General features: G+C 38.0%; 1 protein-coding gene across 1 annotated transcript; it reads left to right on the forward strand.

The window, feature by feature from the left end:
* Nucleotides 1-2,795: 2,795 nt before the first annotated feature.
* On the forward strand, nt 2,796-13,469 carry bbof1 (basal body orientation factor 1). The gene is made up of 11 exons (XM_002938595.5): nt 2,796-3,052; nt 4,054-4,300; nt 5,630-5,695; nt 7,070-7,213; nt 7,451-7,531; nt 8,803-8,873; nt 9,557-9,701; nt 11,053-11,546; nt 12,404-12,508; nt 13,040-13,111; nt 13,241-13,469. The coding sequence occupies exons 1-11, from the start codon at nt 3,006-3,008 to the stop codon at nt 13,362-13,364; spliced, it is 1,596 nt and encodes a 531-aa protein (XP_002938641.3). The 5' UTR covers nt 2,796-3,005; the 3' UTR covers nt 13,365-13,469.
* Nucleotides 13,470-17,010: the final 3,541 nt, after the last annotated feature.

The following is a 17,010-nucleotide window of genomic DNA, read 5'->3' on the forward strand; positions in this document are numbered from 1 at the left end:
CAGATCTCTAAGTAGCTCAGCAAATCCTAACCACTACTGTAGAAAAAAATCCAGAACCCAGAATCCAGAAACACATGCTCCTTTGCTAGATGAGAAGTTCCACTTTTCAAACTAACATACAGCATGTAGTTCCCATATTACTATAGCTAACTTGTGGCTCTCTAGATACAAACCCCATAATTCTTCCTTTTCACAAACACCATTATACAATGTCACCAACAGCTAGACTGTCACTGTTTTATCCATGTTCAAATACATTTGCTCATTAAAAACCCTAAGAAATAGGATAGTTGTAATTATTTAAAAAGATCTGTTAATAAAATGATTATACCACCAGCTCTATTTAGCTTTTTATTTATTCTGAATATACAGACGATTGTGATTTTTGTGATGTACCCATTGTGTGGTGCACAAATTAAACTCATTTTAATGCTATAATAGATGCTTCAGTGTGGCTACAGTGAGAGGTAGGTACAAAGCAGAATAGGTTTTTGTGAAATGTTTCTATTCAATTCTACAGAACTACATAATTGCAAAGAATCGAACTTTTCTCCAATCCTTTTTTTGCATTTATGAAATGCTATCTATTAGGAATTATCTTTAGTTCATAACCTTTACTTCTCAGATTCTTTAAATCAGTTACATATTAATGAAGCAAAGGTCATGCATTGCGCGTGTGACTACCTGCCCTAGTCTCCTATTCCCCATTGACGTGAACTGCATGCACAATACTTGTGTCACTTTAGATATCATTTCATTAGTTTATATAGCTTACTCTATAATATTGCAGATGTTAGTCACTGAACAGTTGCAGATCTAACTCTGCAGCAAATTATCAGGACAGTGCAGACTATATGACCCATCTTTAAGGCTCTGTGTAGACTATGGAATTTGCATTCTTTGGGCCACAGAGACCAAAGGACTTTGGTGTATCCCAAATTATTTCTCAACTTGGAATTAGAACTACCAGCATCCCCATGAGTGGATTTTTAGTTTCATAACAGTTTAGGGCTGAGCATCTCTGCTCTGGTCTCTGGTCTGGAATACAAGAATAAAACATATTTTTGGCTGCTGAGTTGTCTGTTAATTTCGGGTAATAGTTTTTGAATTGGTGTGTCCTGCTGTCCCTGAGTTGTAGACGTTGTTAATCTGGGCGGTCAGTGAAGGTGTTTTTGCAAACTTCTCAGAGCTGTGACACTTACACATAATACGGTCCATCCCTCTCTAGCCAGACCGCCAGTTTTTTTCTGTCATGTTTCAGTTGTTCTATGCTTTGCTTACCATGCTCGTGTGGAGTGGTCATGTGACTCCTGACCCACCTAATCAAATAATACAGCGTGACAAGGCCATATGTATATACTTTAAAATGCAGTATTAGGTCTTATAAAGATAGAAGGCATTAGATAGGGTTAAATTTAAATAATTTAGTTTGCACTGTGTTTATTAAGAAATGTTATTGGCCACAGGATATCTCCTCTCCAGTGGGCAACAAATTAGCCAAAAATACCTGCCTCCCTGGGTTATTTGGGATTGCTGCATGTAAAACACTGTACATGTTGTGATCCCAGGTACTTGTAATTGTTCAAAAAAAGCCTTCTGCATTTTTACATTATTACCCGGGATCTCAGTTTGTAAAGTTTGTATCCATCAAATGCAAGGGGTATTTTTGTCTGCTTTTCCACACGCAGGAGAAAAGATTTCCTGCGGTGGCAAAGTACCCTGTCTTAAACGTTTGTTCAAGAACTACTGACATGCCACAATTTATGTAAATGCACACACACAGAGACAGACATGAAAAGGTTATCCCAGTTGATAATGAGTAAGCACTTAGCCACAGCTTCAGCCCTTTCAGAACTTCCTTATATCAGCTGCAGTTGGCGCTGGTAGCAGGACTGATTGTAGGAAATACAGAAATCAGGAGTTTTAATGTACAAATGTCGTTTTAACATACTTAACATGCAATCCTGTGTAAATCATACAGACTTTGCTTTCCCCTTTTTTCTATACATATTAATTGAAACAGAAATGTATATTTTATACTGTCCTGGCAACCAGACATATAGAGCTGCATATTTGAGTTCATTCAAAAGAGAGAACAGCCTTGGTTGGTGTAAACAGGAAACCTAATGCAAAGCCTTTTAGCCCTTTAGGGCTCTTACACATGGGCAATTACTCCTGCATTTAACTGCAGGGAAGTGCAGGGCGAGACACAATTTAAATAATTTATGATATATTAACATATATAGCATATTATCTAAAAATATATATACAGTACTAGGCCAAAAGCTAAGTGCATCCAAGGTGTGCTCGTTCCTGCAATGTGTTTAGTGTTACAGAGGGCTAGAAGCCTAGAACTTGGCGAAGGCTGGCAGAAATGGTATGTGGCTAGTGCCCTACTGTTCCCTAGGCATGTGTCTCTTTTGCCTGCCCTTAGTTCTGGCCTTGTGTGTGTGTATATACAGTATATGTGTGTGTGTGTGTGTGTGTGTGTGTGTGTGTGTGTTTGTGTGTGTGTATGTTTATTTGTTTTTTTTACTATTCAGAGCCCCATTTATATTTTTCCAACTTATATTATTGAAAAGATTATTTTTGGCTGCTGGATTATGTCGTTGGGCACATGCAACTTGTAAGCTAAACTTTTTTACAATTTACAGACATTCCCTCTTGGTATTGGATTGGATGGTATTCAGTATTCTTCCTTCAGAGCTCTTTCACACACAATAGGACTGCTGGAAGTGTGACTGGTTTTATGTTTCAGGCATGGCAACCCTGCTTGGTTCCCACAGTAACACTGAACTGTCTGTAAACAGCCAAAGACAAAGACTGCTAGGAACAGGGACTGAGAAAGGCAACAGAGCAAAGAGACTAGCAGACAAGGGGCAGAGGGAAAATTAGAGAGCAAAAGATACAAGATTTGGAGAGCAGGTATATTTTGAAGAATCAGAGAAAAAGAAAATCAGAGAAAAAGAAGGAAAAGAAAATAGTAACTTAAACTTGCTGCTAAAATGCCTAAGCTCAAAGTGAAAACTGGAAAGGGAAAGAAGGGTAAAAGGTAAAGATCATGCTGTGCTTCTACACTTCATCTAACTACATGATCATGCCAACCTGCTTTCACACTTGGCTCTGTCTGATCATTCCAGTTTCAGGTCTGACTGAAATCTACCTGATTATTCTAGCCTGTCCTTCCTCTTACATCTCACTGATCATTCAGCTTCCCACCCTCCTAAACCTGCCTGTTTTCCACATTACTAAATCTGCCAGTGTTTTAGCCCTCAGATACTGTATCTACCTGGTCATTTAATTTTTGTGCAAGTCAGCCTATTATTATTATTTTGTTACGAAAGCAAATGCTTTTTGCATATATATAAAGTTTATATATCTTCAATTATTAGAACAAAGTTTTATTTACTGCCTCTCACTACAGTGTAATACAATATGTCTCCAATAGCCATAGTGGCAGAATCAGCATTTCTAAGTAATCTTTTCCTTTTTAAAATAAAGTACAGGTAAGGAATTTATTATCCGGAAACCCATTATCCAGATATATACATATTATGGGATGTTCAACTACCATAGACTCCATTATAAGCAAATAATTCTACTTTTTATAAATGATTTTCTAGCTTTTCTCTGTACCAGTACATTTTACTTTATGTTAACTATGATGTATAAATCCATATTGGTGACAAAACAATCCTATCCAATTTTATGTTTAAATGATTTTTAGAAGACACAGGTATGGTGATCCAAATTACAGAAAGATCACTTATCTGTAAAACCTTAGATCCCAAGCATTCTGGATAATAGATTCAATACCTGTATCAGGAAAAACACATTTTTCTTTTAATAGCCATGTTACATTATTCAACTATTAAAAATTCCTATTTAAAAAAATGAATGTAATTGCAGTTACTAAGGCCACATTGTACTTGCATAAGTAAAAGAGCCCTTATCTTCATTATTTATAAATAAACCACTCAGAAATATATCCAATAGATATATTCCAAATAATAGCTAATGAACTACTGCTATATGTCTACTATTATTATCAAGAAAAAAGGGTGGGAAAACTGAACATAGAGTGGACAAAGAGTCTGAAGTAGAGAGAGCAAAGGCCAATGCAGCACTTTGGGAGGCGAGGCTGAAGGTAACTGAATTTTCACGTGTGGAGTACCGAGATGCAGCCCGAAGTCTGGCCCAGAACAACGAGGATCTGACTAAGCAACAATATCAACTGGAAAAAGACATGGTTGAAGTCATTGGGTTCTTGAAGAAGCAGGACCTGGAAAAAGATGAGCTGGTATTTCTAGTGATAATATCGTACTTGTTTGCTTCCCATTCCTTTCAATGTCATTCTTTCTGACCGGATATTTGATCTCTTTAGGAAGCACATGTTAACGATCCTTACATTTATATTATTGTTATGTGTGTTTTTATTTTCCTTTTGGACTAAAAAGAAAAAATCAATTGTCTTATTTAAAATAACAGCCAAAAATTATATTTGCTTATTCTCTGCAATAACAATCAATTATGATATACATGTATAAACCATTTCTGTTTATTTGTTTCTTCTGTTCTAGGAAATATAGTACAGGGGATGCACACATATGTTAGGTACATTATAGGATAAGCAAACCCTTCAAATAAATGAATGTAAAATCAAGAAGAGTGCTATGCTAAGCACTTTTGCCATTTACATTTATTATTATTTTTTAAGTTTTAAAGATACTAAGGGAAATAGGTACTGTTAATAGTAATACATTTTGTTACAATTGCACCACCTGCTGGGCAGTTTCTGACCATGATCCAGTCAAGGAACTTGTCAGAAAAAAAGGGAAAGGGCTAATCTGATATTATCTTAGATTATTATTATCTTATATTATACTGGTTAGAAAAAAAGTGAGGAAATGTATCATGCTGTTTATCAGAAAGTAAATATTGGACCTGATGGAACTGCAAAATACTTAATTGTGCCTCAGTCCTTCCAAGCCTTGGTATGATCTGGGCCCTTGCTTCCATCTTTAGCTCTCTTTCCCTCTTCTTGTCAATGTTAGGTCTGTGACACACGGGGAGATTAGTCGCTGTGCGACAAATCTTCCTTGTTGCGGGCGACTAATCCCCCCGAAATGCCATCCCACCGGCTAGAATGCACCGCCGCGCATGCCATCCCACCGGCGATTTACATTCTAGACGGTGGGATGGCATTTTGGGGAGATTAGTCACCCGCGACAAGGAAGATTTGTCGCGCGGTGACTAATCTCCCCGTGTGTCAAAGCCCTTAATGTACATTTTTTTCTTTTTTGTTTGAAAAATCAAAAATAAAATCTAATTAAAAAAAGTAAATATTATATTAATTAATTCTAAATAATTAGTTAGATGAGCACCAGGAAATCAAAAGTGCAGATAACTTTTCCACACTTTTTCACACCATACATAATTCACTTGTTGCCCAGAGTTTTTAAATAAACTGCAATTAAAGGATAAGTAAACCCTGAAAATAAGTTGATGCAAAATTGATGAGAGTGCTATAATCTCAGCTGCAATTATCTAATTCTAAACTGCTTCTATTGCAATTAATTAAGTTGGAGTAGTAGTTCTGCCTTATGAGCCACTGTTTCTTCCCCCAAAGATTGAAAAATTACAGCAAAACCTTATTGCACAGAAGAAATCAGCTGAAGAGGAGAGAGAAAAACTGGTAAGTGCACAGACAGACATGAATTATGATTGAATCAAATGTTCCAAACACCAGCAGGAAAGAAAACCTTTAGCAGGAAACCAATGAGGTTTCTAAAGTTAAAAGGCCAGGTCTAAACAATAAACAATAATAATACAAGATACCATGTTTTGTTTACTAGTTATGTTTAAAGGACTTTTGTGTTAAAGGAACAGTAACACCAAAAAATTAAAGTGTTTTAAAGTAATTGAAACATAACGTACTGTTGCCCTGCACTGGTAAAACTGGGGTGTTTGCTTCAGGAACACTACTATAGTTTATATAAATACACTGCTGTGTAGCCATGGGGGCAGCCATTCAAGCTGGAAAAAAGGAGAAAAGGCACAGGTTACATAGCAGATAACAGATAAGACACCATTGTATTCTACAGGGTTTATCTGTTATCTGCTATATAACCTGTGCCTTTTCTTCTTTTGAATGGCTGCCCCCATGGCTACACACCAGGGTTTATATAAACTCTAGTAATGTTTCTGAAGCAAACACAAAACTTTTACCAGTGCAGGGCAGCAGTACATTATAGTTTAATTTCTTTGAAATATATACATTTTTTGGTGTTACTATTCCCTTAATGAACCCTCAGTCATATCAATTACATATTTACCTTTTGCATGTTTACTTTCTATAACTGTATTACAAATGTCTAAAGATTTTTCCATAGACTTGCCTTGTTATAAAGATTCCACAATGTTAAAAACTATTCATGAATACTAAGAACATTTGAAGGAACAGTAACGACAGCTTTTCAACAGCTATTCAAATTGAAATGGGGCTAAACAGCACAGGTGACATAGCAGATAACTGAAAATCTCTGTAAAACACCATTGTATTCTGCAGCGCTTTTCTGCATGTTATGTAACTTGCACTTTATCTCTTTTTTCATTTTTGAATGGCTGCTCCCATGGCTACACAGTTTATTTATATAAACTCTAGCTGTGTAAGACACATTCTATTTTAATTAGTTTAAAACGCTTTTATTTTTTGGTGTTTCTTTAATGTATCCCACTGGAAAAGCCCAGAAGTAAGGTTCAGCACAGGGCAGGGTGCAAATTGCAAACTTTGGGCACAATTCTCCATGTGTTCAGCACTTTACATTCCCACCCTGTACAGACATAATAATAGTTTAAAATTAGCGAACTAGACCTAATTATATCTGTAAATTTCTTGACATTTTTTCTGCGTAGGTGGTTGTACCAAAATGTATGTACTTGCTGCTTTTTATGCTCCTCCCATTGCTCACCCTGCCTCTCACTTGATATTACCCATTATTACATCTGTGCAGAATAACTGTGTGTACTGAACAATGGAGGTTTTTAGAAATTGTTTATTTTGCTACAGGTGGAACTCTATAGCAAACAAATTGCTCATCTGGAAGAAAAATATTCTCAGAAAACCAATGAAATGCAAATTATTCAGTCTGAGTTTAGAATGATGAGAGAATTCCGCAGACAGAAAGTGGAGCTGGAGAAAGAGTTAGATGAGGTATGGTATGTGTTTCTCCTCCCTGTCTCTATATACTAAGCAAGTCAAAACACAACTCGTTTCACATGTTTGAGGGCTAGATTATTATAAAATCAGGTGAACATATAGATTTAGAGTTTAAGACATTTGGTTCTGTATGACACACACTGCCTCCATACTATCACTGAAATACACCAAAGTGTGAATAACAGACTTAAGTTGACATGTCTTTTGCATTTGCTCTAACCGATCATGTAGGTAAAGGAGAATCTTTGGAGAGCAAATCAGAATCATAAAGAGACTATGTCCAGAATGGAGAGACGGTTCTTTGAAGAAAAGGTACAAATGTGAACCAATGAATGTCTTTTGTTGTGTATTATGTACTCAGCATAGTCATAATAAAATTATACAGTCCTGTTACGGTTAGAAGCCATGTTTTATTTTGCTCAATGCTGTTAGGTGTTTTGTGAGGGAGTACACAACACATCACACAATGGTGGGTCAAGATAATATATAGAACGTCTTTAACTCTGTTTTACAAATAATCTTTGCTATTTTTCCTTACACTGGCAGCTAAAAGGCCACATCATTTCCTGTAGAAACCATTTAAAAAAAGTGAAATGCTTATACTCTGTAGTTCATATGAACAAAGAATTTAAGATCTGGTCTCTGGGTTTGAGATTCATCTTTTAGTTTTAACTACTTCTCTGCGGAGTATGGAGATGTTATACTATATACCTTCTTTTACCCATTCGATATATAAGAGCCATACATTTCTATAAGAAAAACAAAGTTTTCCAACAACCACATTTAATAAGATGACCACTTCATCACTTAAAGACCATATTCACCCGAAAATGGGAAAAAAAATCTTCAAATAATGAAAGAAAATCCATTTATAAGCAACTTGCAAATGAATATTGATTAAACGGTTATTTTTAAAGTATTAGAAGAGGGAATTGTAAGAGACAAACTGCTTTCAATTGCAAATAAATTTTTTCAAAATCTTTAGAGTAATTAACCATTTTAATAAGATTGGAAAGGTGCTTTACATGTTCTTCAATTAAGCAAAAAAAAAAAATGAACTTTTCGGGTGGACATCCTTTGGAAAAATTAAAGATATGTGTGGTAACTTAATTCCAGGTTGATTATGGACACCAGTAAAATATAATGACTTCATCTCTCTGAAATACATACAGAACAGGTGCTTTAGGGATTTATGAAATCATTGCTGACCCACCAGCTATATATTATATGGGACCCTTTGGGCCTAAGCTTAATGAATGCCTTAAAGCTGATGGGTTTTTGGGATGGTTTTGTTCATAATTCAGGCAAATGATCAAAAGGTTGTTGGTTCAGTTTTGTTTAGAAGCAACAGGTTACCAGGAACCTTCCCTCTTCACTTGGTCATCGCACATTAGAAATACACCTCAGTGTGACCAATTTAATATTGAGGCTTGCCTGAAAGGGCATATAACATATAATTTATTCCTCAAAGGAACCCATCAAAAGATTTTACCACACAACGAGGAATATTACTGTATGGAGAACATGCTTTGATTTTGGTTTTAAACTGTATATCTTATATATATATATGAACGTGACTTCAGCAACGCCTGGAAAAGGAAGCAGAGAAGAAAATCATGATGTTAGCAGAGAAAGCTCACAGTGAAGCAATCATGTAAGAACAATAATATACTGCTAAAGAAACTCAATGCCCTGTACTATATATGTTGTGTCTTGAATGCGTGCATCATGCTTTTGTGGAAGTATCATAATTGGCAACCAGATAGCAAAGGGTTGACATGAGATACTACATCAAGCCTGCAGGCCTCTAGCTGGACAGTACTGATATAACTGTGATTTGTATTGTAGTTCTTTACAATCACCAGTGGTTTTGCATCCCACATCCTGTATATATACTTCTCAAACTAAGATAGTAACTAAGATAGTAACTAAGTGGTATCAAGTGACCCCATCCCTGAGAGCTGCCCCCGTCTCTCCCGGTGGCAACAGAGCCGCCCCCAGCCAATCATTGCTATTCCAGGACAGGAGAAAGGAGAGACCTTTTGTGACCTGACCCCCTTTCCCTCCTCTCATGTGTCGGTGTCAGCTTTTCTGTTGCTGAAGGGAGGAATATGTATAAAATTATTTGGAGCTTTTCTAGGAAAATATATTAAGATTAAAATAAGTGGCTTTGATGTTAAATGGGCGCACTGCAATGGGGGGGGGCAAATGTGAGCATGGCATAAAAGTTTCAACAAGGGGCTTTGTGCGCCATAGGCCTCTACACTTACACTTTGTTTTTGTATGGTTTGTTTATAATATAAATATCTTAATTATGCCAGTATGTCCTTCTCACAGTCAGCTGGATGAAGCTAGGAAATCTGTGTTCAAGGAAAATGTTCGCCTAAAGGAAGCATTTTCTTATCATCTGAAAGAAATGAAAGAATTAAAGAAATCCAAAAAGATACAAGAGGAATCAAAGCTTAACTTACTCCAAGAAAAGGTAGGTAAGATTTATGTCTGGCAAAAAGCAACAATTATGGAAACATTTGCCACTGCCACAAGCATAAGTGGCAGAGCATTAAGGGGTAGAAAACTGCACCACTTAGGGTGGCATAATGAATGCATTTGTGTCAGATGCACTCTCTGTCTTGTGCCACATTACAAATTCTGAGCAAAGCCCATCTTATAAGACACCTGCTGATTAGTTACTATGGGTTTCTGCTCTGGGGCAAACTTAGTGCCTTTTGTTACATAACCCTTATAGTGAAAATAACAGCAGACCTTTGGGTACACCACTTCAAGGGAAACTGGGGACAAGGATTTGTTAGCATAAAAGAAGGATTGGTTAGAATGGTAAATAGAGCACCAGGATGTAGCTCCATTTAAGCTACTAAGAGAAATTAGGGCTGATTCACTAAAGGTCGATATTTCGAACGCTATTTATAGCATGCATTAAAAATTTTATCGCGTCTAATTTTTCGCGTCTTAACGCACGATTCACTAAAAGGATACTTTCGTTAATTTAGACGCAATGCTGCTTGCGTTATTTAAGTCACGAAGACTATTTCCGTGCGGTATTTGACAGAATGTGCACTAATCAACGCATCGCGCACAAATAGTCGCCGCATGTGAAAAAACGCACGCCATATTAGCCATACACGCCATTACTTTCGGAAAACTACTTTTATGAAAATGACCATTTCCCTGCAAACTGGAGGCTACATCACTCTAGGGCCAACACAGACTTGAATAAATCCCACTGCAAAGTCCATATTTTATTGCCAAAAGCTCATTAACTGTACTTTTCTATAATTACCGCCTGCCTCAAGTAGGTGTTATTTTTCGCACAGACAAATGCGATATTTAGCGCGTCTAAGTGTCTGTGAATCATGCGTTAGTATTATTTCTGTTAATTTTACCGCTTTGCGTTAATTTGCACGCAGAAATAGTACTAACGCATGATTCGGTAGCGCAAAATTTAACGAATGCGATATGCGACTTAACACATGCAATAATACTTTAGCGAATCACGCGTTTTTTTTTCATGGCAATTTTAACGCAAAAAAGCATGCGATAAAACTTATCGACCTTTAGTGAATCAACCCTAATATGTTTAATTGAAGAGAAGTGACTTTTGGCTTATGTAAACTGGAGATCAAAGTGTAACAGAGATATCTTGCCATGTGCAATAGTGGTGCAATGGTTGCTGCCTCTCAGCACTAGGGCCTTGGCTACGATTTTGACCAGGTCACATCTGTGTAAAGTTTCTATGTTTTTCCTGTGCTTGGGTATATTTTCTTAACCAAATCTATTTATCAATACTAATTAAAGAAGTATTTTTCTTGGAACAGGAAACCAATGATTTACTGGTTCAGGAAAAGATCTCGGAAGTTTCTCAAAAGAAAGTGCAAATCCAGGAGTTACAACAGAATGTCAGAGCCCTAGAAGGCGCTTTAGAGAAAATGACTATGGAAATGGAGAAAGATGCACATGATAAAGAGTCTCAGGAGTTGTTACAAGTGCAGGTGGGAAATGTAGAACTACAGAAACTACAGAAGATACTTCATATGAAGGAACGGGAAATGAACCGTATAAAGAAATTAGCCCGAAATATTTTGGAGGAACGAACTGAAGTAGAACATTTCTTCTTGGATGCACTTTGGCAGGTGAAGCAGGAGATCGCATCTAGTAGGAACTACTACCGACACATAGCACAGTCTGCTTATACCAGCAAGATGATGCAAGCTGCACTTGGAAAAAACCAATACCCAAAGACCAGAACCTTTAATAACAAAGAACACAGCACTAATGATGTTAGTCATGATCTCAGTGAGGCAGAGAAATGGTAATTTAAGTGACATAAAAGGAATAATGTATCATTAATATACAGTGCCATATATCAGTTCAAAAGAAATATGGGGAGCCTGCAGCTTGAGATTAACTCTTTATTAGCCTTTCCTTCTTCTTTAACTTTTAATAAGTTGTAGAATGTTCTATTCCTAGCAACTTTGCAATTGGTCTTCTTAATTTAGTCTTTTTTATTTGCCTTCTTCTTCTACCTCTTTCCCCTGACCCAGGCAGCCGAAAAACTACTGCTATGAGCATACAATGTTATTGTTATTATAAATATATTCCTATTATTAGTACCCCTCTTATTGTTTTTTCCTGTCTCACACTCAAACCTCTGCCTGGTTGCTAGGGAAAATAAGACCCTAAAATCCAGATAAGTGCTGAAATATCAACCTGTAAAGCTGCTGAACAAATAGCTAAAAATTAGCCAAATGAAGTTCAATTGCAAATTTTCTCAGAATATCACTGTCATATTAAAAGTTAATCTTCCCCTTTAAAGCAACCATTCAGTTAAGGCTGATGTAACTTTTCAGAATTCTCTCGCCACCTATATTTTTAACTCACCAGCCTGGAGGTTCCCAACAGTTGGCAGGCCACGTTGATGTGTGCCACAACAGGTAGCAGACTGACAGGGTGGTAAATGTAAGAGGCTTTATAGAAGAAGTGTGTATCATGCCCTTTCTGTAACTAGAGGCAACCTTATCCCTTAACCATAACCAATGGTTAATTAGTTGAATATGGTCGAGAAGACAAACATGTATAGGTATGAAAATGAAAAGGATATATGCAGCTTTGTTTGTTGTGCCACTGACTTTCTCATATCAACCAACTCCTTTTTCTTTACCCACATAGGACTCATATACAGGCTGGGAAAATAGACATTGGTGACTTGACATGGGAGCAGAAAGAGAAGGTTCTCAGGTTGCTGTTTGCGAAGATGAATGGCTTCCAAATCAGGTCACTCCCTTCTTTTAATAATCATGCAAGAGTCAAAATAGGAAAACCAAAGAAAAATCCAGCATATGGCATTTGTTTAACAGTAATAATGAATTAGCAGGGGTCATTCACGAATGCTTGCAGGTACTCTTAAACAGATGAAAGGAATGCTCATATTGATGGAATTCATTAAGATACTGGAGTCCATGCATCTATATTATCTCCTCTAATGAATGGTGTACAAAGGTGTCTACTGACATTGGAGTTACCAACATCCATGAATTTGGCCATAGCCCCAGGGTTCCCACAGCAGTTTGTGTCAATAGGTACACCAGACTGTGCATCAGTTGCAAATGCCTCTTTGAACATATGCACCAGAAAGAATAAAATCCTCACTATGAAAATGATAGACGCAGCTTGCACCCACATAGAATCAAAATGCAAACAGAATTGCATCTATTTATGCTGCATTATGGGTACAGAATCTGCAAATTTGTAACCATAACTGCACATGCATTTTTAAATGACCTTTAGCATGTTTCCTTCCTTCAGGAAGAGCCCTGGGTTGAGGCCTTCACCTCCGGCAGATGTCTCATCGCTCACAGAAAAAGAAAGTAATACCAGGTAACTGTAATGGCCATAATAAACTGAAAAAATGAATGCTAGCTCCTGGTATGCACAATCTCCCACTTCTTGTTAGTTAAAAAAACACTAGTCCCAAGTATAAATAATTATTTATAAATGTTTTTAAAGGAACCTGGAAGAGAAGCCAGAAGAGTCCAGTTCAACTTTCATTACCCAGGGTGTCCCAGAACTACCAGCCTCAAGCTTGGTTCTGCCACATATTCAAACAGGCAGATGCCAAGTCACAGGATAAGCACAGAGGAAAGTAGATGGATTGGCATAACTAGAGTGTGGGAAGAAAGCTGGATTCTAAAGTTAAATTAATAAATATATGTGGTTTTAATCACTGGAAACACAACACTGTATGGTTTATTATGTGCAGTTGCCCCCCTGCTGAATTCATCTCTATATATATATTTTCATGTAAAATTGAAAATTACACACAGGCTGCTAAAATGTACCATTCAGGTTTCCTTTAGCGTGGCCATACTCCTCTGCACCAGGAGTTAGCTCATGTGCTGCCTCAAGGTGTGTACCTCATGTATGTTGGTACTTTGCACTTTGGGGGTTTGCACTGTGCTTGCATATAACCCTGGAAAAGATGGAAGACAGCTTGCAGAATTTAGAAGTTAAGTAAATCTGTATGTTTAGCTGTATGTCATTGCAATAAGGCTGCAGGAAGCAACACAGATTCCATATGCCTAAAAGAAGAACTCCGGCTGTAATTGCTTGAGTAAGCTTATTGCTGCTTTTCTTCATTATTAAACTGGTGTCAGGTTTTCCAAAGGATATACTATTCGTGGAAGTACAAGGATCACATACATTGTGAAAGTGGTACAGCAAATGCCTTCACAACCCATCTCCACCCCAGCTCTACCAAGTAGGCTAACAAGTAATAAACAGAGCTACCTCACATGCAGGCTCTGATTCTACCAACCAGGAATATGTGCATTCATAATACATCAAGTCATTTGTAAATGCAATTGCAGTCAAAAGAAGATCTGTCTGGCTTTTTACATTCTCTGCACATGGCTCCAATTCCAATTCAAACCGAGAGAATGGAAAGACAAATTCTGGTTCCAACCAAAATCATATTTACAAATAACTTTAGAACCACTAAATATGTGTAAGTAATGTATTTTGGGAAGTTGCTTAGAATTACAATTCAATTTTTTTTATGCAGAAAATGTTTTTGGGTCAACATCACCTTTAAAATGGGAACATTTTAAAGTGTCTTCTGGAACCAAAAACTGCAAGCAGATTAATTATTCTGTATGATATGGTGACTATCACTCTGAAACACATACAATACTGGTGCCTTATGAGTTCACCTGACTTCTGTTACATTGTTTTAAGAGTCAGACCCAGATAATAAAAAAAGGATAAAAAGATTTTTTAAAAAAGGTTTTTGGGTGGAGATCCCCTTTAAATACATGCTTAGGATTCTGTATAATGTCAGTTAAGTGAGACAATATGATTTAAGTTACATGTCACATGTGGCATTTGCTTCGCCAATCCACAGCCATCAATGCGACTGGAAGCAGTGTGGATGGCAGCAGATTGGTGTTAAAAGGTATGTTTCACATTAGCCTTAGGCTTATGTTGATAATAGTCAGCCTTCCCATCCCACCCAACAATATTAATAGATTAAGAAAGAAAGTCTATAAATTATATCCCACTGATCTGAATATGTAGATAATCAATCAACAATTGAGTCAGTGAAATAAAAAAACATTTATTGGCTCAAATAGAAAGCATGGTAAATCGTATAATTAGATGGCTCAAATTCATTAATTCTGTAACATGCTTGTCAGGTTTTTGCCAAAAAAAAAAAAAATGTACTTCCCATGTTCTCCTTCAACCAGTCGTACTGGCTGATACATTATATAGCTTTAAGAAGGGGCTGGATGGATTCTTAGCAAGTGAGGGAATACAGGGTTATGGGAGATAGCTCTTAGTACAAGTTGATCCAGGGACTGGTCTGATTGCCATCTTGGAGTCAGGAAGGAATTTTTTCCCCCTCTTTGACAAATTAGAGAGGCTTCAGAAGGGTCTTTTTGCCTTCCTCTAGATCAGGGGTGTCAAACTCAATTGCACAGGGGGCCAAAATCCAAAACACACTTTAGGTTGCAGGCCGAAAAGGATAAACATTTATTGAACACACTAAAATTCAGTTGTCTTTGCTCTTATGTCATTTTATCAGAGCTGGACGCCTGGCATCTTTTTTTGGCAACAAGTTTGCCAAAACATACTCAATTTGGACCGTTGAATTCATTGTAATAACCATTCACTCTCGGTTATATAGTTCAGTTAATTAAAGAGCATGATTTGATATTGCCAGGTGTAGGTACCAATTTCATAAATATATACAAGTTATTTACAAGGATGATCGAGTCCACAGCCGGATTATTACTGTTAGTTCAGAGGATATTCGTATTGACAGTATTTACTGCAGCTAGTATGGTGTGCGCAGTCTAAACCCTAGCGACCCCATTCGCTGTCCACAGCTTGCTCAGCCCCCCTAGACTGCGCACCACTAAATCCAATTAATTAATCAATCAATCAATCAGTAGGTCATAACGAGCAAGTAAATCAGTAAGCGTTCATAGGCACCGCGTGTCACTTAAAGCTGTTGTAAGAAAGACTGCTGCTACCAATCTTTTAGCCGCCGGCTATCAGGAGCCAAGCGCGTACCTGCGGGAATGGTGCGGGTATAAGCCGCTATTGCACATACACAGATACCAGTCACACTCGTTGGGTACGGTCGCAGAGGACCTCACTACTGGTCTCGGCACCCCCGCTCCCTGCAGCATCATAAGCTAGACTTGATTAACGCGGGAAGTGTTCGGCAAGGCAGCTGAAGCGCCGCATTATGGGATCTGTAGTTTATTGTGTTACCAGCGCTTCATATCGCCGGGCCATTAAAAACAATAATAATAAAATGATGTCGCGGGCCAGATATGATTACACGCCGGGCCGGATGTGGCCCCGGGCCTTGAGTTTGACACATATGCTCTAGATCAGTGCTGTCCAACTTCTGTTGTACCGAGGGCCGGAATTTTTTCGACCTGCGGGGTGGAGGGCCGATAATGGAAGCCAGTTTTGACCACTCCCCTTTTTGAAACCGCACCCACTTGAAACCACACCCATGTTATCACATGACCATACACATATTAATGGTTGTAGTACAGCAAAAACCTGCCATACTCTGCCTGCCTGTGTGCCATACTTGGCCTGTGTGTGCCATACTCTGCCTGCCCTACCCTGCCTGTGTGTTCCATACTCTGCCTTCCCTACCCTGCCTGCGTGTGCCATACTTTCACTGTGTTTGCCATTCTTGGCTGGTTTGTGCCATACTCTGCCTGTGTGTGCCATACTCTGCCTTCCCTACCCTGCCTGTGTGTGCCATACTCTGCCTGTGTGTGCCATACTCTGCCTTCCCTACCCTGCCTGTGTGTGCCATACTCTGCTTGCCCTATGATGCCTGTGTGTATGGCACACACAGGCAGCCTACAGTGACACAATGCTGGCACTGCTCCTACAGTCTGCACAATAACTATATATTAAAAAAACTTTTTAATTGCAGTACCACCTCAGTATATGTTCTTTTTGTAGTGTGCAGGGATTATTTGTGGGTATCTACTGCTCCTGAGGTGTGAACAGGGGAACAATGGGGGTGATTACAGCCTGAGCCTGAGGTGTGAACACTGCAGGGGGTGAACAATGCAGAAACTAAAAGGTGTGAAAAACACAGGGGATTACATATTTAAACAATACAGCCTGATTACAGCCTGAATCTGAGGTGAGAACCATGCAGGGGGGGCAGTTAATCACAGTACTGATACCATTTAAAGCTTACACAAGAGTAAGCCATTAAAGCAGCCAGACAGGTGGGGGGC

This window comes from Xenopus tropicalis, chromosome 8 (assembly GCF_000004195.4).
Source record: "Xenopus tropicalis strain Nigerian chromosome 8, UCB_Xtro_10.0, whole genome shotgun sequence".
Lineage (NCBI taxonomy): Eukaryota > Metazoa > Chordata > Amphibia > Anura > Pipidae > Xenopus > Xenopus tropicalis.